Below are 27,055 nucleotides of genomic sequence, written 5' to 3'. Positions count from 1 at the left end.
CTTTTTGATAATAGCCAAAGTAATAGGTGTGAGGTGCTATTTCTTGTGGTTTCGATTTGCATTTCCCTAATGATTAGTGACTGGTCTACTGGTTAAGATTCGGTCTCTCACCGCTACAGCCCAGGTCTCTTTCCTGGCCAGGGAACCACACCACCCGTCTGTCAGTTGTCATACTGTGGCAGCTGCTTGTTGCTGTGATGCTGAAAGCTATGCCATATTTCAAATACCAGCAGGGTCACCCATGGTGGAGCTTCCAGACTAAGACAGACTAAGAAGAAGGACCTGGCCACCCACTTCCAAAAACATTAGCCATGAAAACCCCATGAAAAGCAGTAGAATATTGTCTGATAAAGTAATGGAAGATGAGAGGATGGTCCAAAAAAAACCAGGCACGGTTCTGCTCTGCTGTACACAGTGTTGCTAGAAGTCAGAATCGACTAACAACCAAGGTGATTTTAGTGATGTTGAGTACCTTTTCATGTACCTGTTCGCCATTTGAATATCTTCTTTGAAAAATGTTTATTCAGGTCTTTTGCCCATTTATATTACTATTGAGTTGTATGAGTTCCTTATGTATTTTGAATACTAACCCCTTATCAGATCTGTAGTTTGCAGATATTTTCTTCCATTCCATAGGTTGCCTTTTCATTTTGATTATTGTTTCTTTTGCTGTGCATAAGCTTTTTAGTTTGATGTAGTCCCAGTTGTTTTTTTGTTTTTGTTTTGCTTTAGTTGCTTCTGCTTTGGGTGTCATACCCATAAAATCGTTGCCAAGACCAATGTCAAGGAGCTTACCGTCTGTTTCTCTTCTAGAAGTTTTATGGTTTCAGGTCTTACATTTAAGTCTGTAACTCATTTCAGATTAATTTTTGTGAGTGTTCCAGGATAGGTGTCTAGTTTCATTCTCTTGCGTATGAATAATCCAGTTTTCCCACACCGTTTATTGAAGAGACTCTTTTCTCCATTGAGTATTCTTGGCTCCCTTGTCAAACATTAGTTGACTGTATACATATGGGTTTATTTCTGGACTGTCAGTTCTGTTCCATTGATCTATGTGTCTGTTTTTTGCCAGTACCATACAGTTTTGATTATTTTGGCTTTGTGATATAGTTTGAAATCAGGAAGTGTGATGCCTCCAGCTTTGTTCTTCATTCTCAGGGTTGCCTTGGCTATTTGGGCTGTTTTGTGGTTTCATCTGAATTTTAGGATAGTGGGTTTTATTTGTAAAAAAATGCCATTGGAATCTTGATAGGGATTGCAACAAATCTATTGATTACTTTGGATAGTATGACCGTGTTAACAATATTAATTCTTCCAATCCATGAACATAGGTTATCTTTCTATTTACTTGTGTCTTCACTCTCTTTCATCAATATCTTGTAGTTTTTATTGTAGAGATCTTTCACTGCCTTGGTTAAATTTATTCCTAAGTATTTTTTAATGCTATTATAAATGGGATTGTTTTCTTTATTTCTTTTTCAGATAATTCATTGTTACTGTATAGAAACAAAACTGATTTTTGTATGTTAATTCTGTATTCTCTAACTTTACTGAATTCATTTATTCTAACAATTTTTTTGGTGGGGTCTTTTGGATTTTCTATATATAAGATCATGTCATCTGCAAACAGAGATAGTTTCACTTCTTCCTTTCTGATTCAGATGGCTTCTTTCTCCTTTTCTTGCCTGATTGCTCTGGGTAGGACTTCCAATACTATGTTGACTAAGAGTGGTGAGAGTGGGCACCCTGATCTTCTTGTTCCTAATCTTAGAGAAAAAGCTTTTAGCTTTTCACCGTTGAGTATAATGTTAACTGTGGGCTTGTCATATATGGCTTTTATTATGTTGAGGTGCATTCCTTCTGTACCCAATTTGTTGAGAGTTTTTGTCATGAATGGATATTGAATTTTGTCAAATTACTTTTTCTGCATTTATTGAGATGATCGTGTGATTTTTATCTTTCATTCTGTTAATGTGATATATCACATTCATCACCATATGTTAAACCATCCTTGTATCTAAGGGATGAATCTCACTTTATCATGTTGTATGATCCTTTACTGTGCTGTTGAATTCTGTTTGCTAGTATTTTGTTGAGAATTTTTGCATCTTTATTTATCAGGGATATTGACCTGTAGTTTTCTTTTCTTAGAGCGTCCTTATCTGTCTTTGGTATCAAGGTTGTGCTGGTCTGGTAAAATGACTTTGGGAGTATTCCCTCCTCTTCAGTTTTTTAGAAGAATATGGGAAGAATTGGTATTAATTCTTAAAATATTTGGTAGAATTCACCAGTGAAACTATCTGATTTAATCTGCTTACTTGTTGGGCTGTTCAGATTTTCGAATTCTTCATGATTAAGTCTTGATAGGTTGTATGTTTCTAGAAACTTACACATTTCTTCTAGGTTGTCCAATTTGTTAGTGTATACTTCATAGTAGCCTCTTATGATCCCTTATATTTCTGTACTATCAGTCATAATAGCTCTTTTTCACTTATAACAATATTTATTTGGGTCCTCTTTTTTCCTTGGTTAGTCTAGCTAAAAGTTTGTCAATTTTGATTATCTTTTAGGAAACCAGTTCTTGGTTTTATTCATCTTTTCTGTTTTCTTCTCTAATTCATTTATTTCTGCTCTACTCTATTGTTTTTCTGCTGCTAACTTTGGGGTTAGTTTAGTCTTCTTTTTCTAGTTCCTTTAGGTGTAAAGTTAGGTTTTTTGAGAGCTTAAAAAGTATGTGTTTATCGCTGTAAACTTCCCTCTTGGAACTGCTTTTGTGACATTCCCTAAGTTTTGGTGTGTTGTATTTCCATTTTTGTTTGTCTCAATAAATTTTTTTATTTCCCTTTTGATTTCTTCTTTGATCCATTGGTTGTTCAGGAGTGTGTTGTTGAATTTCCATGTATTTGTGAATTTTCCAGCTTTCCTCCTGTTTATTGATTCTAGTTTAATACCATTGTGGTTGGAAGAGATACTTAATTTAATTTCTGTCTTCTTGAATCCTTTGAGACTTGTTTTGTATTCTAACACATGACCTATCCTAGAAAATCTTTCGTGTGCACTTGAGAAGAATGTATATTCTGCTTCTGTTGGACAAAATGTTCTGTATATGTCTGTTAGGTTAATTTGGTCTGTAGTCTTGTCCAAATCCACTGTTTCCTTATTGATGCTCTGTCTGGATGATCTATCCCTTGTTGAGAGTGGGATATTAAAGTCTCCAGTTATTACTGTATTGCTGTTTATTGCCTTTCCTTGTTAGTATTTTCCTTATACATTTAAGTCCTCTGTTGTCAGGTGCATAAATATTTACCAATGCTGTATGTTAATGAATTGACCCCTTTATCATTATATAATGACTATCTTTATCTCTTTTAACCTTTTTTTTTCCTTGAGGGTGTAACAATTTATTGATTGGAAATTTTACTGAGCACTAAGTTTTTTTAATTGAGGTAACATTGGTTTAAAACTTTAAATAAAATTCAGGTAAACTTCTGTATACACTACATCATGTTTACCACCAAAAGTCTAGTTTCCGTCTGTCACTGTACAATTGTACCCCTTTACTCCTTTCACTTCCCCCCCCCCCCATACCTCTTCCCATCTGATAACTGCCAGTCTGTTCTCTATCTATGTGGTTTTTGTGGTTTATCTTCCACATATGAATGAATGAAATACAGTATTTGTCTTTCTCTGTCTGACTTAATTTTGCTTGTCTCCATACCCTCAAGGTCCATCCATGTTGTCACAAAGTGCGTGATTTTGTCTTTTTTTAATGGCTGAGTAGTACTCCATTGTATACATATATATATATCACATCTTCTTTATCCATTCATCCGTTGATGGACATAGGTTGTTTCCCAGTCTTGGTTATTGTAAATAATGCTGCATTGAACATAGGGGTGCATATATCTTTTCAAATTAGTGTTTTTATGTTCTTTGGATAAATACCCAGAAGTGTAACAGCTGAATCATATGATAGTTCTAGTTTTAATTTTTTGAGGAATCCCCATACTGTTTTCCATAGCGGCTGCTCCAGTTTACATCCCAGAAGCAGTGTACATCAGTTCCGTTTTCTCCACGTCCTCTCCAACAGTTGTTATTTTTTGTCTCTTTAATAACAGCCGTTCTGATGGGCATGAGGTGACATCTCATTGTGGTTTGATTTGCATTTCTCTGATAATTAGTGATGTTGAACATCTTTTCATTTGCCTGTTGGCCATCGTATACCTTCTTTGGAAAATGTTCAGAGCCTCTACCCATTTTTTACTATGGTGGTTTATATTTTTGTTGTTGAGTTGTAAAAGTTTTTTATATATTTTGGATATTAACCGCTTGTTGGATATATGATCTGCAAATATCTTCTCCAAATCAGTAAGTTGTCTTTTCATTTTGTTGTTGGTTTCCTTTGCTGTGTAGAAGCTTTATAGTTTGATGTCATCCCATTTTTTTATTTTGTCTTTTATTTCGCTTGCCTGAAGACACATATCCAAAAAGATATTACTAAGACTGCTGTCAAAGAGCATACTGCCTATGTTTTCTTCTTGGAGTTTTGTAGTTTCAGTCTTACATTCACAACTTGCATCTATTTGGAGATAATTTTTGTTTATGGTTTAAGATTGTGTTCTACTTTCATTCTTTTGCATGTGGCTCATCCAGTTTTCCCAACGCCATTTATCAAAGAGACTTTCCTTTCTCCGTTGTGTGTTCTTGGCTCCTTTGTTGAAAATAAGCTGTCCATAGATGTGTGGGTTTATCTCTGGGCTCTCTATCCTGTTCCATTGATCTATGTTGTCTGGTTTTCCACCAGTACCATGCTGTTTTGGTTGCTATAGCTTTGTAGTATGTTTTGAAGTCAGAGATTGTGATAGCTCCAGCTTTGTTCTTTTTCTCAGAATTACTTTGGTTATTGAGGGTCTTTTGTTGTTTAATATACAGTTTAGAATTCTTTGTTCTATTTCCATGAAAAACATCATTGGGATTTTGATAGGGATTGCATTGAATTTGTAGATCACTTTAGGTAATATGGACATTTTAACTATGTTAATTCTTCCAGTGCATAAGTATGGAATATCTTTCCATTTCTTTGTGTCTTCTTTGATTTCTTTTAACACTGTCTTATAGTTATCAGTATACAGGTCTTTCAGCTCCTCAGTTAAATTTTTTCCTAGATACTTTATTCATTTTACTATGATTTTAAATGAGATTGTATTCTTGATTTCTCTTTCTTCTAGTTCCTTGTTAGTGTATAGAAATGGGACTGATTTTTGTATGTTGATTTTGTACCCTGCAACTTTACTGTATTCATTATTATTTCTAATAGTTTTTTGGTGGATTCTTTATGGTTTTCTCTATATAAAGTCATGTCGTCTGCTAATAGTGACAGTTTTACTTCTTCCTTTCCAATTTGATACCTTTTATTTCTTTTTCTTGCCTAATTGCTCTGGATAGAACTTCCAATACTATATTGAATCAAAATGGGGAGAGTGGGCATCCTTGTTTTGTTCTTGTTCTTAGAGTGATAGCTTTCAGTTTTATACTGTTGAGTATGATGTTAGCTGTGGGTTTGTTGGAGATGGCCTTTATTACGTACCCGTTTATTCTCTACCTATTTTATTGAGAGTTTTCATCATAATTGGATGTTGAATCTTGTCCAATGCTTTTTTTGCATCTATTGAGATTATCATATGTTTTTTATTCTTCATTTTGTTAATGTGGTGTATCATTGATTGATTGATTTGTGGATGTTGAACATCCTTGCATCTCTGGAATAAATCCCACTTCATCATAATGATCCTTTTAATGTATTATTGTGGGGCTGGCCCTGTGGCCGAGTAGTTAAGTTCGCACACTCTGCTTCGGCAGCCCACGGTTTCACCCGTTCAAGTCCTGGGCATGGACATGGTACCGCTCATCAGGCCATGCTGAGGTGGCGTTGCATGTACCGCAACTAGAAGGACTCACAACTAAAATATACACAGCTATGTACCGGGGGGCTTTGGGGAGAAAAAGTAAAAATAAAATCTTTAATGTATTACTGTGTTGGATTTGCTAATATTTTGTTGAGGATTTTTGCATCTATGTTCTTCAGTGATATTGGCCTGTAATTTTCTTTTTTTATGCTGTCCTTCTGGTTTTGGTGTCAGGGTAATGTTGGCCTCATAAATGAGTTAGGAAGCATCCTCTCCTCTTCAATTTTTTGAAAATGTTTGAGAAGGATAGGTATTATATTTTCTTTGAATGTTTGATAGAATTCACCAGAGAGGCCATCTGGTCCTGAACTTTTGTTTTTTGGAAGATTTTTTTATTACTTTTTCAGTCCTCTTACTAGTGATTGGTCCATTCAGATTCTCTATTTCTTCTTGATTCAGTTTTGGAAGGTTGTGTGATTCTAAGAATTTATCTGTTTCTTCTGGGTTATTCAATTTGTTCATGTATAGCTTCTCATAGTATTCTATTATAATCTTTTATACTTCTGTGGTATCTGTTGTAATTTCTCCTCTTTAGTTTCTGATTTTATTTATTTGAGCCTTCTCTGTTTTTTTCTTAGTGACTCTAACTAAAGGTTTGTCAATTTTTATCTTTTCAAAGAAACAGCTTTTAGTTTCATTGCTCTTTTCTATTATCTTTTTGGTCTCTGTTTCTTTCATTTCCACTCTGATTTTTTAATTTCCTTCCTGCTACTCACTTTGGGCTTCATTTGTTCTTCTTTTTCTAGTTTCTTTAGGTGTAATGTTAGATTATTTGAGATTTTTGTTGTTTCCTGACGTAGGCCTGTATTGCTAACCTTCCCTCTTAGTACCACTTTTGCTGCATTCTATAGATGTCGATATGTCATGTCTTCACCTTTGTCTCCACCAATTTTTGATTTCTTCTTTTATTTCTTCATTGATTCAGTAGTTGGTTCATTAGCATGTTGTTTAGTGTTCACATATTTGTGACTTTTCAGCTTTCTTCTTGTAAGTTGATTTCTAGTTTCATACCATTGTGGTCAGAAAAAATACTTGATATAATTTCAGTCTTCTTAAATTTATTGAGACTTGTTTTGTTTTCCAACGTGTGGTCTATTTTTGAGAATATTCTATCTGCACTTGAGAAGAATGTGTATTCTGATGCTTTTGTGTGGAATGTTCTGTATATGTCTGTTAAGTCTTTTGACTGTTTTTTTACTCAAAGTCTATTTTGTCTGATATAAGTATAGCTACCCTTGCTTTCTTTTGTTTACCATTTGCTTGAAATATCTTTGTGCATTTCTTCATTCTCATTTTCTCTGTGTCTTTAAAACTAAAGTGTGTCTCTTGTAGGCAGCAAGATCATTTAGACCTTAATTTTTATTCATTCAGCCATTCTGTTGTCTTTTGATTGGAGAATTTAATCTACTTACATTTAAAGTAATTATGGGTAGGTAAGGACTTATTAATGCCATTTTGTTAATTGTTTTCTGACTGTTTTGTACATCCTTTATTCCTTGCTTCCTCTCTTGCTGTCGTCATTTGTGATTTGATGGGCTTTTTTTAGGAGTATGCTTTGACTCCTTCATCATAATCTTTTGTGTATCTACTGTAGGTTTTACTTTTGTGGTTACCATGAAGCTTACATAAAATATATTTATAACATCCTATTTTAAGCTCATAACAACTTAACTTTGATAGCATGCAGAAACTTTATGGTTTTACTTTTTTCTCTTGCACGTTTTAGGTTATTGATGTTACAGTTTACATTTTTTTATATTATGTATCTAGTAACAAATTATAGTTATGGTTTTTTTTTAAATGTTTACTTTTTAACTTTTAAATTAGAGTTTTAAGTGAATTGTGCACCACTGTTAGAGTGGGCTTTGTTTTTCCTTAATGCAAATAATCTACTTAATCTTTTCGAAGAAACAGTTTCTCATTTATTTTATGCTGTTATGTTGTGTTTTCTAACTCATTAATTTTTTTTATTATTTCTTTCTTGTTTATCATCTTTATATTATTCTTTGTCTTCTAGAATTGAATGTTACCTGTCTTAGTCTTATTGTTTATTATTTTACAATGAAATAGTCTTAGACTATAAAATTTTTCCAAGTAAAGCTCCTGTCTATCCTCTTAGTCTCAGCTTAAACATCACTTTTCTGAAAAGGCTTTCCCTAAACTACCTCTAACCCTTTACCTTCCCCCCCAATCTATGTTTCAGTCTCCTTTTATATGCTCTCTCAGACTCCTCTAACACTTTCCTCTCATAGCATTTGTCACACTTCATTATTATTATTTCTTAGATATTCTTCTTACTTCTTTCCAAGATGATTATAACAATTCTCTGAGTACTCTGTAAGTTCTCATATTGTAACTCTTCCCCATAATAATTTATCTTTGGTACTAAATGGTCAAGTCCTTGAGGGCAGGGCTCATATCTCTTTTGCTGTCTTGCTCACCATGTGTTCTCAGACCTCTGCTACTCTACTGAAACTACCCTTCTGAAGGATAGTCTAAAGTTTTCTCAATTTTCACCAGCCTCTTTAATTTATCTAATTAGTTAAATTTAATTAATAAGCATATTTTAATTACAGCAGTTTTAGGTTTACAAAATAATTAATTGCAAAGTACAGAGAGTTCTCACATATCCCCTTTCCCCCTACACATAGTTTCTTTTATTATTTATATCTTGTATCAGTGTAGTACATTTGTTAAAATTGATGAAGTAATATTGATGTATTATTAACTGATGTCCATAGTTTTCATCAGAGTTTACTCTGTGTGTTCTGTGTTGTATGACTTTTGACAAATGTGTAATGACATGTATCCACCATTACAACATCGTACAGAATATTTCACTGCCCTAAAAATCCCCTATTATACCCCCTAAAAATTTAATACTTTCTCTATTCTCTCTTTAAAATGTTCTTCTCCTCTTGCTTCTGTAACACTAAAATTACTTTGTTCAACTCCTAATTCTGTAATTATTCCAAGTTTGTCCTCACTGGCTTATCTGCCTCCTAGCCCCCAACATAGCTAGCCCTCTCATTGGGATATCTCTCATATCTTCTCAACTCTATTCTTTTCTGTCCATGTACTCCTATCTCTTAATTCTCATGACTCCTCTCTCTCAAAGTCATGACTTTGTAGCTGCCTATTACACATTTTTATCTGCCTCCTTACTACCATTTCTAGGTCACCATTTCTTTCTCAAATCAGATTTTCCTGCTTTTCCCAATGTTTAGAATTACCATTTCACAGTTACCCAGACTTGACCATTTCCTTTCCCTTGCCCTTAGATTTTCATAATCATTATGTCAGTTCTTTCTTTTTACTGTCTCTCACCTCTGTCTCTTCTTTGCTCTTCCTGCTGCCTACCCCTTGATTCATGTTCTTAGTACTTCTTGCTAAGAGAGTTATATCAACTCCCTAAGTACAGGCATACTTTGGAGATATTGCATATTCAGTTCTAGACCACTGCAATAAAGCAAATAGTGCACTAAATCTAGTCACACAAATTTTTTGGTTTCCCGGTGCACATAAATGTTTACACTATACTATAGTCTATTAAGTGACAATAGCATCATATCTAAAAAAATAATGTACCTGTCTTAATTTAAAAATACTTTATTGCTCAAAGATGCTAACTATCATCTGAGCCTTTAGTGAGTCATAATCTATTTGCTGGCAGAAGATCTTGCCTCCATGTTGATGGCTGCTGACTGATCAGAGTGGTGGATGCTGAAGGTTGGGGTGGCTGTGGCAGTTTCTTAAGACAAGACAACAAAGTTTGCCTCATCAATTGACTCTTCCTTTCATAAATGACTGATTTCTATATAGCATTCAGTGCTATTTGGTAGCACTTTACCCATAGTAGAACTTCTTTCATAATTAAATTCAATCCTCTCAAACACTGCCACTGCTTTATTAACTAATTATTAACTAAATATTGACTAAATTATAACTAAATTAACTAAATAATAACTAATATTAACTAAATATTAACTAAAGGATTCTAAGTCCTTTGTTGTCATTTCAACAATCTTCGTAGCATTTTCACACGGAGTAGATTCCATCTTAAGAAACCACTTTTTATGCTCATTCATGAGAAGCAACTCCTTATCCATTAAAGTTTTATCGTGAGATGGCAGCAGTTCAGTCACATCTTCAGGCTCCACCTCTGATTCTGGTTCTCTTGTTGTTTCCATCACATCTGCAGTTACATTCTCCACTGAAGTTTTGAACCCCTCGAAGTCATCCTTGAGGGTGGGAATCAACTCTTTTCCAGACTCCTGTTAATGTTGACATTTTGACTTCTTCCCATGAATCACGAATATTCTTAATGGTATCTAGAATGGTGAATGCTTTCCAGAAATTTTTCAGTTTTTTTGCCCAGATCCATCAGAGGAATCACTCATTATCTATAGCAACAGTAGTCTTATGAAATGTATAAGACTTGAAAGTCTAAATTACTCCTTAATCCGTGGGCTGCAGAATGAATATGGTGTCAGCAGGCATGAAAACAACATTAATCTCATTGTATATCTCTATCAGAGCTCTTGGGTGACCAGGTGCAATGTCAATGAGCAGTAATATTTTGAAAGGAATCTTTTTTTCTGAGCAGTAGGTCTCAATAGTGGGCTTAAAATAGTCATAAACCATATTGTAAACAGATGTGCTGTCATCCAGGCTTTGTTGTTCTGTTTATAGCACATAGGCAGAGAAGATTTAGCATAATTTGTAAGGGCCCTAGGATTTTTGGAATTTCACCTGAGCATTGGTTTCCCCAGTGCTGCATTAGCCCCTAACAAGAAGCTTTCAAGCCAGGTATTGACTTCTCCTCTTTAGCTCTGAAAGTCCTAGATGGCATCTTCTTCCAGTAGAAGGCTGTTTCGTCTACATGGAAAATCTGTTGTTTAGTGTAGCTGCCTACATGAATTATCTTAGCTAGATCTTCTGGATAACTTGCTGCAGCTTCTACATCAGTGCTTGCTGCTTCATCTTGTACTTTTATGTTATGGAGGTGACTTCTTTCCTTAAACTCTATGAATCAACTTCTATTAGCTTTGGACTTCTCTTCTTCAGCTCCTTCATATCTCTCAGCCTTAATAGAATTGAAGAGAGTTAGGGCCTTGCTCTGGATTAGGCTTAATGGAATGTTGTGGCTGTTTGATCTTCTATCCAAACCACTATGATTTTCTCATATCAGCCATAAGGGTGTCTCGCTTTCTTATTATTCATGTGTTCACTGGAGTAGCACTTTTAATAGCCTTCAAAAACTTTTCCTTTGCATTCACAACTTGGCTAACTATTTGGCCCAAGAGGCCTAGCTTTCGGGCTGTCTTTCCTTTTGACGGTCCTTCCTCACTAAGCTGAATCATTTCTAGCTTTTAATTTAAAGTGAGAGACATGTGATTCTTCCTTCCACTTGAACACTTCAAGGCCAATGTAGGGTTATTAATTGGCCTAATTTCAACATTGTTGTATCTTGGGGAATAGGGAGGCCTAAGGAGAGGGAGAGAGATGGGAATGGCTGCTCGGTGGAGCAGTCAAAACACACACATTTATCGATTAGGTTCACCATCTTACGTGGGTTCAGTTCTTGGCACCCCAAAACAATTACAATAGTAACGTCAAAGATCAGTGATCATAGACCACCGTAACAGATATAATAATAATGAAAAAGTTTGAAATATTGAGAGAATCACCAAAATATGACACAGAGACATGAAGTGAGCAAATGCTACTAGAAAAATGGCGCCAACAAACTTGCTTAATACAGGGTTGCCACAAACCTTCAATTTGTAAAAAACTCATTATCTGCAAAGTGCAGTAAAGCAAGGTGCAGTAAAACGAGGTATGCCTGTAGTCTGTAGGCTCTCATCTCCTTATGCTTCTCCATCTAGACAGTCCTCACCACCAGAATAATTTTTCTAAAGTAAAATTTTTATTGTATTCCTTAGTGACTTCCCAGTGCCTAATCAGACTTTTTAGTCTAGAACTCAGGCCATATCCGTGAGTCTTGGCTATTCATGGTTCCTTTACATTACCTTATCCTTTCCTCTTGTTCAGCCTGCCAAACTACTTCCATTCTCATTTATACCTTGAGACTTGCTTGAGACAGCATAGATTTTTTTCTTTTATGCTCTACACCAAATAAATGCATGACATTTATTTGTTTGCTTTTTTTAAAAGAATTAAATAAAGGAAACAGCATAGTTTCCTTTCTTTTTCCAATACTATGGATTCAAATAAAAATTCATTCTAACTACATGACAGTAAGGCAAAGTTTGAGCTTCTTAAGCCAAGAAACCTGGAAACAAACCTGATTACTTCTCTGGAGGACTCTGAAGGAAAAAAAATGAACAGGTACTTTGTTTATAGTCTTGTCTCCGTAGACCATTTATAGATCCTTTATTTTCTTTGGCTAGATTAACTAATTCCTATTCCTCATGGTTGAACGGCCAGAGGTTTTATTTTCAAATCTCAAAATGATTTGTTTTCTTATTTCTATTGCAGTGTATATACAGGGATTCAGAAGTGCTTACATTGTAGCTTATAACTAGGTGCTTATAACTTAGATTTTACTTTGAATTTTCCAACAGTAAACTCGTAATATTTTGCCAGTACTGCACATATTCTTATGGAATATTTGTGGTTGCAAGTTCACTAATTTCTTTTTTTTCTGATACTTTTGCCTCATTATTCACTATCAAAAGATTAAAATTTGGGGCCAGCTCGGTGGTGTAGCAGTTAAGTTCACGCGCTCCACTTCAGTAGCCTGGGGTTCACCAGTTCAGATCCCAGGTGTGGACCTATGCATCACGTGTCAAGCCATGCTGTGGCAGGCGTCCCACATATAAAGTAGAGGATGATAGGCATGGATGTTAGCTCAGGGCCAGTCTTCCAAAAAAAAGAGATTAAAATTTGACATAAAAGAGCAACTGAACTCTGCTTTCACAAATTCTAGGAAGGGCACAGATAATATAAAGGTGATTTCTTTTTTACTTTTGCATTTTAAAGATTTGTGTTCTATTTTTTCCTATATGACACATATATTTCTCTCCACTTTTAGATTTATATAGTATTAGGTGAACATTTCCATCCATCTCTTCCCAATTTCATAAATTGTGATTTATGAGTTCTAATTGATAGCCTTTTATCTAGAAAGATGAGAACACTGAGAAGTTCCTTTTCTGCCAGGATCAGAATTTACACATAGTAGATCATGCTTCCAAGTTAAATTCTTAACAACTTTATTGAGCTGTAGTTCATATACTGTACAGTTCACTCATTTAAAGTGTACATGTGTTTAGTATATTCACAGGGTTATGCAACTATCATGACAATCTAATTTTAGAATATTTTAGTCCCTTCAAAAAGAAACCCCATTACCAGCCAACTCCGCATTACCCCCAAACACCATCCCCTACTCCCCGGCTCTAGACAAAACTAATCTACAGGCATATCTCAGAGATATCATGCATTCGGTTCCAGACCACTGCAATGAAGTGAATGTTGCAAAAAAGGAAGTCGTATAAATTTTTTGGTTTCCCAGTGCTTATGAAAGTTATGTTTACATTATACTGTAGTCTGTGAAGTGTGCAATAGCATTATGTCTAAAGAAAATGTGCATACCTTAATTTAAAAATACTTTATTGCTAAAAAAAATGCTGACTATATTCTGAGCTTTCAGCAAGTCGTAATGTTTTTTGCTGGTAGAGGGTCTTGTAAAAACTGCAATATCTGTGAAAGGCAGTAATACAAGGTATGCCTGTACTTTCCGTTTCTATAGATTTGCCTATTCTGGACATTTCATATAAAAAGAATCAAACAGTATGTGGTTTTTGTGACAGGCTTCTTGGCACAGTGTTTCTAAAATTCATCTCTATTGCAGCATGTGTCAGTACTTCATTTCTTTTTATTGCTGGATAATATTCCCTTGTATGAATATCTTACATTTTGTTTATCCATTCATCAGTTGATGGACATTTGGGTTGGTTTCACTTTTTCACTATTATGAATAATGCTGCTATGAACATTCATGTATAGTTTTTTACATGGATGTTGTATAGTTTCATAAACTTTTTTATAAGACTTTTATAGTTTTAGACCTTATATTTAGATCTATGATCCATTTTGATTTAATTTTTGTGTATGGTGTAAGATAACAACCCAACTTCATTCTTCTGCATGTAGATATCCAGTTGCCCCAGCACCATTTGTTGAAAAGACTATTCTTTTCCCCATTGAATTGTCCTGATACCATTGTCAAAAAGCAATTGATGGTAGATATAAGAGCTGATTTCTAGACTCAAGATTCTGTTTCATATAGATCTGTATGTCTATTTTTATGGCAGTTCTGCAGTACATTGATTGCTATGGCTTTGTAACAAGTTTTAAAATTGGAAATTATGAGTCCTCCAACTTTATTCTTCTTTTTCAAGATTGTTTTGGCTATCCTGGACCTTTTGCATTTTCCTGTAAATTTTAGGATCAGTTTGTTAATTTCTGTAAAAGAGACAGCTGGGATTTTTATAGGGTTTGCATTAACTTTGTAGATCAATTTGGCAGGTATTATTATCTTAACAATGTTAAGTATTTCAGTCCATGAATGTGTGATTTATTTTTAAGATCTTTAATTGCTTTGGACAGTGTTTTATAGTTTTCAGAGTATAAGTTTTGTACCTTTGTTATATATGTATATACCTAAGTATTTTATCATTTTTGATGCTATTATAAAAGGAAACGTTTTCTTAATTTTCATTGATAGTGTATAGAAATCCAATTGATTTTTTTTTCCTGAGGAAGATTCACCCTGAGCTAACAACCATTGCCAATCTTCCTCTTTTTTTTTTTTTCTTGAGGAAGATGAGCCCTGAGCTAACACCTGTACCAGTCTTCCTCTATTTTGGATGTGGGTCACCACCACAGCATGGCTGACAAATGTTGTAGGTCTGCGCCTGGGATCTGAACTGGCAAACCTGGGCCACCAAAGCAGAGCATGCTGAACTTAACCACTATGCCATGGGGCCAGCCCCAAAATACAATTGATTTTTGTTTGTTGATACTGTATCCTGAACCCTTGCTGAACTCATTTATTAGCTCTGATAGCTTTTTAGTAGATTCCTTAGGATTTTCTATATACAAAATCATCTTATCTGCAAGTAGTAGTTTTACTTTTTCCTTTAAAATCACATTACTAGTTCAGTCTCTTTGCTTGTTATTGATCTATTCAGTTATTCTTTTTCCTCTTGAGTTGGTTTTAGTAATTTGTGTCTTTCTAGAAATTTTTCCATTTAATTGAATTTATCTAACTCGTTGGCATACGATTGTTCATAGTATTCCCTTATAATCCTTTTTATTTCTGTAAGGTATATAGTGATGCTTCTTTTTTCATTCCTGATTTTAGTAATTTGAGTCTTCTCTTTTTTTCCTTGCTCAGTCTAGCTATAGGTTGTTAATTTTGTTTATCATCTCAAAGAACCAATTTTAGGGTTCACTGATTTGTCTCTGTTGTTTTTCTATTCTCTCCATTTCATTTATTTCCACTCTAGTGTTTATCATTTCCTTCTTTCTGCTTGCTTTGAGGTCAGTTGCTCTTCTTTTTATAGTTTTTTAAGGTGGAAGCTTTGGTTATTGATGTGAGATTTTTTCCTCTTTTTTAATATAGGCATTTACATCCATAAATTTCCCATTGAGCACTGCTTTACCTGCATGCCATCAGTTTTGGTATGTTATATTTTCATTTTCCTTCATCTCTTAAGTATTTTCTAATTTCCCTTGAGATTTATTCTTTGACCCATCAGTTATTTAGTAGCACATTGTTTCATTTGCGCATAAATGTACATTTCCCATATTTTCTACTTTTTTTTATTTCTAATTCTGTTGTGGTTAGAAAATATACTTTGCGTGATTCCAGTTCTTTCAAATTTATTGAGGGTTGTTTTATGACCTATCTTATGGTTTCTCCTGAACAATGTTCCACGTGTGCTTGAGAAGAATGTGTTTTCTGCTACTGTTGGGTAGAGTGTTCTATAGATGTCTGTTAGGTCTAGTTGGTTTATACTGTTATTCAAGTCTGCTGTTATCTTTGTTGATGATCTCTCAGTTGTTCTGTCCGTTATTGAAAGTGTGGTATTGAAGTCACCAGCTATGAGTTTAGAAATGTCTGTTTCTGCCTTCACTTCTGTCTGGTTTTGCTTCATGTATTTTGAAGTTCTGTTGTTGGTCACATACATGTTTTTAATTTTTATATCTTGTTAGGTTGACTTTTTAACATGAAATGTCTCTTTATTTCCACTAACATTTTTTATTTTGAAGTCTGATAGTATATAGTCACTCCAGCTTTCTTGGTGACTGTTTGCATGGTATTTCTTCCCATTTCATTTATTTTCAACTTTGTGTCTTTGAATCAAAAGTGTATTTGGTGATTGTTGTTGTTTGCTTGGTCATTTGTTTATTTTCTAGTGACTTAGCTGAATTAAGCCTGAAAAGTCTTACTTTCCCACAGTGTGCAGCTTCTCATCTCCCTGCTGAAATGTTTTTTAATGTTTTTTATCTTTTAGCCTGGCTACCAAGGGGTCTCCCCTGGGTTGACATAGTCTATGTATTTATTGATGAAAGTTTGTGCTTTAGCCCACTTCACCATTAGATTTTTATTGTTTACTGTGGATATGTGTGTGACTTGGAGGCTGCTGTCACATTCAGAGTGTTGATGTTGTTTTCCTTTTGTTCACCCAGAGATTAGTAGCTTGGAGTTTGCTTTCTGATTGTTCCAAAGAGCATACAGCCTTAGGCATGCACAGTCTTCCAGACTACCAGGATGACTGAATATTGTTAAGTCTTAGCTTCCTAGGATTTGACCCTGAGTTCAAGTAGAGTATTGTTCAACACCAGTGAAGCTTTACCTTGTGTTGATAGGTCTGTGTGGGTTGGGGAGTGCTTTCATGTCTGTCCTACGTCTTGACTCTGATTGCTCCTGTGTGGATGCAGAGTAGTGCATGTGCACAGGCTTTTTGATCCCTAGGATTCACCGTGCACCCAGGAGGACTCTTCTTGGCTATCTCTTCCTGGTTCTCTCTATTAAAACTTCTGGCTGCTATGCTGTTTTGCTTATGTCATGGAACTGCTAGCTTCTCTTAATTGCTTTCCACCAAGATCTTCTTTGTTTTTGACAACACTCTTAGGCATGGAGTTCTCCAAGCTTTGTCCCAAAATAACATCCTTCCCCTCTAGCAGAGCTACTGCTGAGTTCTTCATCATTATGACCTGCCTTTCACCCGGGGCAGAACCTCTCTATCATTATACTTGAGATGGGATCAGGGACCAACTTTTCCTGGAGCAACACCCTCAATCTGCAAGTAGGCATTTGGGGAAAGATTGGCAGTTTCTCATCTTCTTAGCTTGCTCCTCCTCTCAAACCTCCACCCTACTATTAAGCCAGGTGGGGAAGATTGAGACACACTCAGCCTTCTGCACCTAGAGCTTCTCCTGTAAGAGAGGGAGCTGCATGAGGTAAGGGAGACCTGGTTCTCTCAGCCACAGCTGCCTGGAATAGAGCTTCTGCAACATGGGACTGGTGTGGATGAGATACACAGCCAGCAGCCTGTCTCTCCCAGGGTGAAACCACATTCCCAGATTGGGAACTGGATGGGAAGAGGGAACCCCCGTCTGGGCCTGAGTAGAATGCGCAGGCCAAAGCTTCTGTAACGTGGAGGTGAAGAGATGGGGTATGGGAGCAAGTCATGTCTCAAATGTCAAACACTCTTTCTTACCAGACTTGGTAGGTTTTTTTGAATGAGTGTTTGTCCATTTGCTGTATGCCCTTAGGACAATATCCAGAGACTTCAGATGTCGTTGGGTTTTTTAATTCATTTTCACAGTTAAATTGCTATTTTGCTTGGGAGAGAGTCTCCCAAGATACTTCTTCTGAATTCTGGAATTCCCTTCTCCCACCAAAGTATATTTTACTGCTTACACTAAATTATCCTAATGACACATCAAATACACCAAAAGTTTGCATAAGTGTTCACCACCTAAGGTGAAATATTGCCATTAGTGAAAACAACTAAAACATCTTTTTTTTTTTTTAAAGATTGGCACCTGAGCTAAGATCCATTGCCACTCTTCTTTCTTCTTCCCAGTCTTCTTTCTCCTTTCTTCTTCTTCTCCCCACCCCCCCCCACCGTCCACCAAAGCCCCACAGTACATAGTTGTATATTCTAGTTGAGGTCCTTCTGGCTCTGCTAAGTGGGATGCCGCCTCAGCATGGCTTGATGAGCAGTGCTAGGTCTGCACCCAGGATCCGAACTGGTGAAACCCTGGGCCACCAAAGTGGAGCACGTGAACTTAACCACTCAGCCACAGGGCCAGCCCCACGGGTAAAACATCTTTATTCCTGATTTTAAGTTGCTCATATTGAAACCCACAACCATGACTTGACAACTTCCTCAAGTTGTGCCAGAGATTATTGTTGTCTGACTAATCTTTTAAAGTAACTTCCGTTATTTACTTGTTGTTGTTGTTTTTGGATGTAGTTTGTTTGTTTTTTAATTCAAACATAGTATGGTAGTGAAAACATTGCTACATAGAATAGGGTGAAAACATTACTTCTAGTCATAAAATTTGTTAGCCCATGCTTTATTAAATCAACCTAGACCAAATATAGTGTGCCCTAGTTAGCTTGGAAAGCCAGATTTCATATAAGAAATTTGCCTTTATGAACATTTTTAATTTTAGGGAGACTTAAAAATAAAGTGTCTAAGAACTCATCAGTTACTCCATTCAGTTTTATAATTTTGTGTACACATTTCTTATTGTGTATAAGTACTTTCAAGAAATGGATAATTTCTCATTCATCTCTATATTCCTACTTAGTTTTATTTCTAAAACACAATCCCTTTAACTCTGAGATTCAGCCATATTGCACACCAGGCAGCTCTTCACATGCTTCATGCATTCACACCTGCATGTCTCTCTGATACTTTCTCTTCTTCATTTGTCACATTTTCCTTACCTTTACTCAATTCAATATTACCTTCTCCTTTTAAGTTTCTCCAGGCAGAAGTAATCATGCCTTTCTTGTGTTGTAATGGCAATTTTGTAACTTTCATAATTTTTTATTTATAATTACATTAGATTTAGTTCATTTTCATCTTTTTATTGCCACGTACTTTGTACATAGAACTTATTATTGGATGAATGAATGTATAAATTAATGACCAAATGGATGGTGTAATCTCTTGTTTTACAGCCGAGAGACACACAAGATTGCAGTATTTTATGTTGCTGAAGGACAAGAAGACAAACATTCCATTCTTACCAATACAGGAGGAAGTCAAGCGTATGAGGATTTTGTAGCTGGTCTTGGTTGGGAGGTATTGTTTTTAAATTATACCAAATACCATTTTATTTCGGTTTGGAAGCAGTGATTTCTGGTTTTTTCCCCCAAGTTTATTTTAGAAGCATTATTTTAGGAGACTCAACAACTTAACAATGGGTTTCTTATTGTTTTTGCCTTACATCTCGTCTACAAAGACACAGCAGTTGGGACTTTGAAAGGAGAATTGTTGACTATTTTCTGAGACAATAAGTTGTCAGAAAATACTAAACTCATAGGTTTAGAAGCGCTGGATTTTCCTCACAGCTGTAATCACTAGACTAGTGGTCTTCAGACTAAGATATGAATATCCCTAGGGCTACACCAAGGCTTTCTAGGAGGCACGTCAGCATGGTTAGTTTTAAGGAGATTAGTTTCTAGATCCTCAACTTTACTAAAATTAATGCCGAAGAACCCTTCTGCAGTCTCGTGCCTCTCCTTTTCTGTTCTTCAACTTTGTATCAGAAAGTTTGAAAGATGCTGCACTTTATGTCATCCTGGCAACCAACTCATGTCAAGGTTCCTGTACCATATCTGTCTATCTTAGAATTATAACTCAGAAGTAAGATACTTGTCATAGAGATTTGTATTAATATGTTTATTTAAATTGAAAAATGAAGTTTCAGACATGTTCTAATAGAAAGTGACTTTGATGTAGTTGATTGATTTGTCATTAAATTAATAGCAGACATTTTATATATATTCTGTCAGCCAAATCTGTAGCTTTAAGGTTTTGATGAAATGTACTTAAAGTATATATATATATAAGACTTATGGTACACTGGAAATTATATCTTTTACAAGAGTTTAAACTTATGATTAAAATTTTCATTATACTTGTCAATTTAATACATAGTTTCACAAAATTCTTGTAGAGAGTACACAAGCAAAGTTGTTAAAGACCACTTCACAAGACCGTAATCTCCTAGAGGGTGGTCACTTTCATCTCACTGACTTTTCCTTTTAAATCTCGATGCCTTGCACAGTGTCAAACACGTAAGCCTTTATCATTCAGTTTGTTTTTATGGCTGATCTAACCTGCTGTCTCACCTTCAGTGAGTTACTGGAGCTCTCTGGAGCTGTCTGCATATTTGTGGAAGTTAGTATACTATTATACCAAACAGATATCATGTGAAGTTCAGTTGAGACTATGTGTGTGAAAGTGCTTTGGAAAATATAAGAAACGTTATAAGTAGATTTTCTGTTAAAAAAACAAACCAAACAGAAAGTATTAGTAAAAGCCAAGGACATTTTGAAATGAACAAATTAGGAGTACTCACACTTCCAAATTTCAAAACTTAGTACAAGTCAATGCTAATCAAACAGTGCGGTACTTGCACCAAGGATAGACATATTAATGAATGGAATGGAATTGAGATTCCTGAAATACACCCACAAATCTGAAGTCAACTGATTTTTGACAGGATGCCAAGACCATCCAATGGAGAAAGAATAGTCTTTTCAACAAATGGTGCTAGAACAACTGGATAAGCACATGCAAAAGAATGAAGTTGGACTCTTACCTCACACTATATACACACTATATAATAAAAATTAACTCAAAATGGATCAAAGACCTAAATGTAAGAGCTAAAACTGTAAAACTCTTTGAAGACAGTATAGAGGTAAATCTTCATGACCTTGGATTTGGCAAAAGATTCTTCTTTCTTTTCTCCCAGCTTTATTGAGGTATGATTGACAAATAAAAGGGATTCTTAGATATGACACTAAAAACGTGAGCAACAAAGGAAAAGGTAAATAAATTGAACTTCATCAAAATTTCAACTTTTGTAGTTCAAAGGATACCATCAACAAGGTGAAAAGACAACCCATAGAATTGGAGAAAATAATTGCAAATCATATGTGTGATAAAGGACTTGATCTAAGATATACAAAGAACTCATATGAATCAGTAATTAGAAAACAGCCCAATTAAAAAATGGCCAAAGGACCTGAATAAACATTTCTCCAAAGATGATATTACAAATGACCAATAAGCACATGGAAAGATACGCAACATCATTTTCTATCAGGGGAATGGAAATAAAAACCACAATGAGATTCTGTATATAGAAAACCCTAAAGAATCCTCCAAAGAACTGTTAGAAATAATTAATGAATACAGTAAAGTTGCCGGGTACAAAATCAGTATGCAAAAATCAGTCCCATTTCTATACATGAACGATGAACTAGCCCAAAAAAGAAATCAGGAATACAGTCCCATTTACAATCACAACAAACAGAATAAAATACACAGGAATAAATTTAACCAAGGAGGTGAAAGACCCGTCCAGTCAAAACTATAAGACATTATTGAAAGAAATCAGAGAAGATATAAAGAAATGGAAAGATATTCCATGCTTATGGATTGGAAGAATTAACATAGTTAAAATGTCCATATTACCTAAGGCAATCTACAGATTCAATGCAATCTCAATCAGAATCCCAACAACATTTTTCACAGAAATAGAACAAAGAATTCTAAAATTTATATGAAACAACAAAAGACCCCGAATAGCCAAAGCAATCCTAAGAAAAAAGAACAAACCTGGAGGTTTCACACTCCCTATTTCAATATATACCACAAAGCTATAGTAATCAAAACAGCATGTTACTGGCAGAAAAATAGACAACACAGATCCATGGAACAGAATTGAGAGCCCAGAGATAAACCCACACACCTATGGACAGCTAATTTTCAACAAAGGAGCCAAGAACATACAATGGAGAAAAGAAAGTCTCTTTAATAAATGGTGTTGGGAAAACTGGACAGCCACATGCAAAAGAATGAAACTGGACCACTGTATTACCCCATACACAAAAATTAACTCAAAGTAGATTAAAGATGTGAATTTAAGACCTGAAACCATAAAACTCCTAGAAGAAAACATGGGCAGTATGCTCCTTGACATTGATCTTAGCATTATATTTTTGAATATCATTGTCTCCTCACACAAGGGAAACAAAAGACAAAATAAATAAATGGGACTACATCAAACTAAAAAGTTTCTGCACAGCAAAGAAAACCATCAACAAAACAAAAAGACCATCCACCAACTGGGAGAAGATATTTGCAAATCATGTTCGATAATGGATTAATCTCCAAAATATATAAAGAACTCATACATTTCAAAAAACAAAAAAATGAACAACCCAATCAAAAAATAGGTAAAGGATATGAACAGACATTTTCCAAGGAAAATATACAGATGGCCAACAGGCACGTGAAGAGATGTTCAGCATCACCAATTATTAAGGAATACAAGTCGAAACTACAATGAGATATCACCTCATAGTCATCAGAATGGCTATTATTTAAGAGACAAGAAATAAATGTTGGGGAAGATGTAGAGAAACAGGAGCTCTCACTCTGCTGGTGGGAATGTAAATTGGTGCAGCCACTATAGAAACACTATGGAGAGTTCTCAAAAAATTGAAAATAAGAATACTGTATAATTCAGCTATTCCACTTCTGGGTATTTATTCAAAGAACACAAAAACACTGATTCAAAAAGATATATGCACCCTTCAGATGTTCGTTGGAGCATTATTCACAATAGCCATGACTTGGAAGCAACTGCAGTGCCCATGAACAGATGATTGGATGAAGAACATGTGGGGGGTGTGTGTGTGTATACACACACACACACACACACACACACACACACAGTGGAATACTACTCAGCCAAAAAAAAGATGAAATTGTGCCATTTGTGACAACATGGATGAACCTTGAAGGAATTATGCTAAGTGAAATAAGTCAGACAGAGAAAGACAATTAGACTATGACTTCACTCATATGTGGAAGATAAACAAACAAACACATAGATACAGAGAACAGATTGGCAGGTACCAGAGGGGAGGGGGCAGGGAAAGGGAAAAAGGGGTAAATGGGCACATGTGTATGGTGATAAATGGCAACTAGACTTTCGGTGGTGAACATGATGCAGTCTGTACAAAAGTCAAAATATGATGTACACCTGAAGTTTATATAATGTTACAAACCAGTGTGACCTCAAGAAATGTAAAAAACCACAATGAGATACCACTTCATACCCATTAGGATGGCTGGAATCAAAGAGTGAGATAATTACAACTGTAGGCTAGGATTCGAAGCAACCGAACCCTCATATCCTGCTAGTTAGGGAATGTGAAATGGTGTAACCACTGTCAGAAGCAGTCTCACTGCTCATTAAACAATGAAACATTGAATTACCATGTGACCAGAAATTCCACTCTTAGGCATATAGCCAAGAAAACTGAAAGTGTATGTCCACACAAAAACTTGTACATGAATGTTTATAGCAGCCTTACTCATAATGTCCAAAAGATGGAAACAGCCCAAATGTCCATCAGTGAATGAATGGATAAACAAAATGTGGGTTATTTATATAATGGAATATTATTTGGCCATTAAGAGGAATGAAGTACTGACATGTGCTACAATGTGGATGTACCTTGAAAACATGCTAAATGAAAGAAACCAGTCACAAAGACCACGTAGTTTGGTCCATTTATATGAAATATCCGCAATAGGAACATATATATATATGTATCTACAGAAAGTAGATTAATGGTTGCTTAGGGCTGGTTAGGAAGGTGAGAGAAGATGGGGGTGACAGCTAAAGGGTACAGGGTTTCTTTCCGAAGTGATGAAAGTGTTCTGAAACTGACTGTGGTAGTAATGCACTTATCTGTAAATATAGTAAAATTCATTAAGTTGTACAGTAGGAACTTTCACTTCTGAGAAGATCAAGTAGACATACTCTCCCTATTCTTCACACTAAATACAACAAAAACCCTGGACATTATGTATAGAACAAACATAAGAAGACGCTAAAAGGTGGAGAAAAGAAGACAGACCAACTAGGGAATTTGGGACCAAGGAATGACATGGTGGTAAATTCTCAGGGTTTTCTTTTTGCCTTATATATCCCAGATTTGGAGCTGAAGAAGCTAGCAACCTAGAAACGTCAAGTGCAGACTGAAAATAACCAATGAAAGCCCACTCTTTCTAGCCAAAGGACCCAGAAAGGCACAATCTAGAAAGATAGAAAACATTTAGACAGTAACTGCTCTACTCCAGCCAAACACCACAGAAAATACTGTGACCCCAAGCCCCCCCCACCCCACCGATGACAAAGGTTGATTAGGGAGCCTCAGAGTACCACCGGAGTAGTACCATATAGTCTTAGAGAAGGCCGGGTAGAAAACTAAGACTTTTCTCTCTGCCAGCTGATAGCTAGTCCCCCATCCACACCCCACACACAGTGCCGGTGGAGACTACAGGAGTAACCTGGAATTCCCTCCCCTCAGCAGTAATTAGGTTCCCCTTCCCCCCTCCACTGGGGTAGGTCAGAAGAGGCCTAGTGGAGAATTAGACCTGTCACCATCACCCAGCAATATTGAGATCACCCCCACCACTGTGTCAGTGGACCACATAGGAAGCCAGAACTCCTACCTCAATCCAGCAGTAATGAGGATCTCCCCTCCCTGGGTGTCAGTGGAAGTTAAGTGGGGAACCTGGCCATGAGACAGCACTGCCCACTTCACTGACAGAGCTGTGTCACAAAACAGCCAGCTAAAACAGAAAGTTTAAATAAGATTCATAGTCTCATAACGTTATATGACAATATCCAGGCTTCAATCAAAAATCATACCAAGAACCAGGATGGTCTCAAACTGAATGAATAGAAGATAATAGACACTAACATCAACAAGCTATTAGAAGCACAGTTAAAATAAATGAAAAATAGAAAGTCTCAACAAAGAAATGACAGATATGAAGAAGAATTTAATGGAAATTTTAGAACTGAAAATATAATAAATGAAAAGCTCAGTAGATGGGCCCAGCAACAGAGTCAGGTAGAGATGGGGATACAGAAGAATGAATCAGTCAACTAGAAGATAGAACAATAAAAATTAACCTGAACAGCAGAGAGAGAATAGACTTAAAGATAATGAAGAGAGCATCAGGGACCTGTAGGACTATGACAGAAGATCCTGTTATCTGAGTCCCAGAAGGAGAGGAAAAAGAGGTTGGGCCTGGAAATTACTTGAAAAAATAATGTTGAAGACTTCCCAAATTTGGCAAGAGAAGTAAAGCTGAAAAAACTACAGATTGAAGAAGCTGAGTTAAACCCAAACGGGATAAATCTAAGGAAATTCATACTAAAATGCACCATAATTAAACTTGTAAAAACTAAAGACAAAAAGTCTCAAAAGCATCCAGAGAAAAATTGTACCCTGTCTATAAGGGGAAAAAAATTAGAATGATAAATTTCCCATCAGAACTACTGTTGGCGAGAGGAAGTGACATAATATTTTTCAAGGGCTGAGAGAAAAAAACTGTCAACCCAGAGTCTGCTGGCTAACGAAGGAATGAAGCAAAACATTCTCAGGTGAAGGAAAACTTAGAGAACTTGTTGTCAGCAGACCTACCCTAAAAGAACCACTAAAAGAAGTTCTATTAACAGGAAGGAAAAGATAGAAGGAACCTTGGAACATCAGGAAGAGAGAGCATGGCAAGAAAAAAATAATGGCTGAATACACTAGGCTTCACTTCTCCTCTTGAGTTTTCTTAATTATGTTTGATAGTTGATGCAGAAATTACTTCACTATCTGACGTGTTTCTAAATGAAAATATTCATGGCAATTATAAACGGGAGGGTAAAGGGGCATAAAGTGAGGTAGAGTTTCTATATTTCACTCAAACTGGTAAAATGACAACATCAGTAGACTGTGATAAGTTATATACATACAGTATAATACCAGGGGCAACCACTGAAAACTGTTTACCAAATGATACACTCAAAAAATGATAGATAAATAAAAATGGAATTTGAGAAAATGTTCATGTAACCCATAGAAGGAAGGAAAAATAAAACAGGGAAGCAAAAAACAGAGAAAATAAACAGAAAACAAAAAATAAAATGGCAGACTTAAACTCTAACATATCAATCATTACATGAAATATAAATGGTCTAAATATACCAATTAAAAATTGACAGAGTGGCTTAAAAAACATAACCCACCTATATGTTGTAAAAGAAACTTCAAATATAACAATTTAGGCTGGTAGAAAGTAATAGGATGAGAAAAGTTAGATTGTGCAAATATTAATCAAAGGAAAGCCAGAGTGGCTACAATAATATTAGATAAGGTAGACTTCGGAGCAAAGAAAATTACCAGAGACAGGGGTACATGATGTAACAATAAACGAGTCACTCTGCTGAGAAGACATAGCAGTCCTAAATGTGTGTGCAGCAAACCACAGAACAGAAATAATGTGAAGCAAGGCTGACAGAACTGAAAGAAGAAATAGACAAATGCACAATCATAGATGGAGACTTCACCCGTCTCTCAACAACTGAGAGAACTGACAAAAAGTGAGCAAGTATATAGAAGACCTCAACAACACCGTCAACCAACAGCATCTGATTGACATTTATAAAACACTCCACTCAACAACATCAGAATATTCTTTTCACGTGCCCATGGAACAAATCCCAAGGTAGACTGTATATTGGGCCGTGAAACAACCGTCAGGAAATTTAAAAGCATGTACAGTATGTTCTCCAACTACAGTGGCATCAAACTTGAAATCATTAACAGAACAATAACAGGAAAATCTCCAAACACTTGGAAAGGTTACATACTGTGTAATTCCGTTTGTATAACATATTCAAAATGACATTTTTGGTAGTGAAGAACAGATTAGTTATTG

At 35.7% G+C, this 27,055-nt stretch overlaps 1 protein-coding gene across 16 annotated transcripts in view; it reads left to right on the top strand.

The window, feature by feature from the left end:
* The window catches only part of RALGAPA1 (Ral GTPase activating protein catalytic subunit alpha 1), a 225,311-nt gene that overhangs the window by 149,262 nt on the left and 48,994 nt on the right, over positions 1-27,055 (top strand). For 15 of the 16 annotated variants that reach the window (XR_011530801.1, XM_070588316.1, XM_070588323.1 and 12 more), the window contains one exon: positions 19,204-19,327. Coding sequence is in view for 14 of the 16 variants with exons in the window: in XM_070588316.1 (XP_070444417.1) it covers positions 19,204-19,327 (124 nt within the window). In the remaining 2 variants the exon portion in view is untranslated. Of the gene's footprint in view, positions 1-15,621; positions 15,681-19,203; positions 19,328-27,055 lie in introns of all 16 variants that reach the window. The other variant, XR_011530802.1, reaches the window with a different exon arrangement.

This window comes from Equus przewalskii, chromosome 1 (assembly GCF_037783145.1).
Source record: "Equus przewalskii isolate Varuska chromosome 1, EquPr2, whole genome shotgun sequence".
Lineage (NCBI taxonomy): Eukaryota > Metazoa > Chordata > Mammalia > Perissodactyla > Equidae > Equus > Equus przewalskii.
This window is presented reverse-complemented; position numbering and strand designations above follow the sequence as displayed.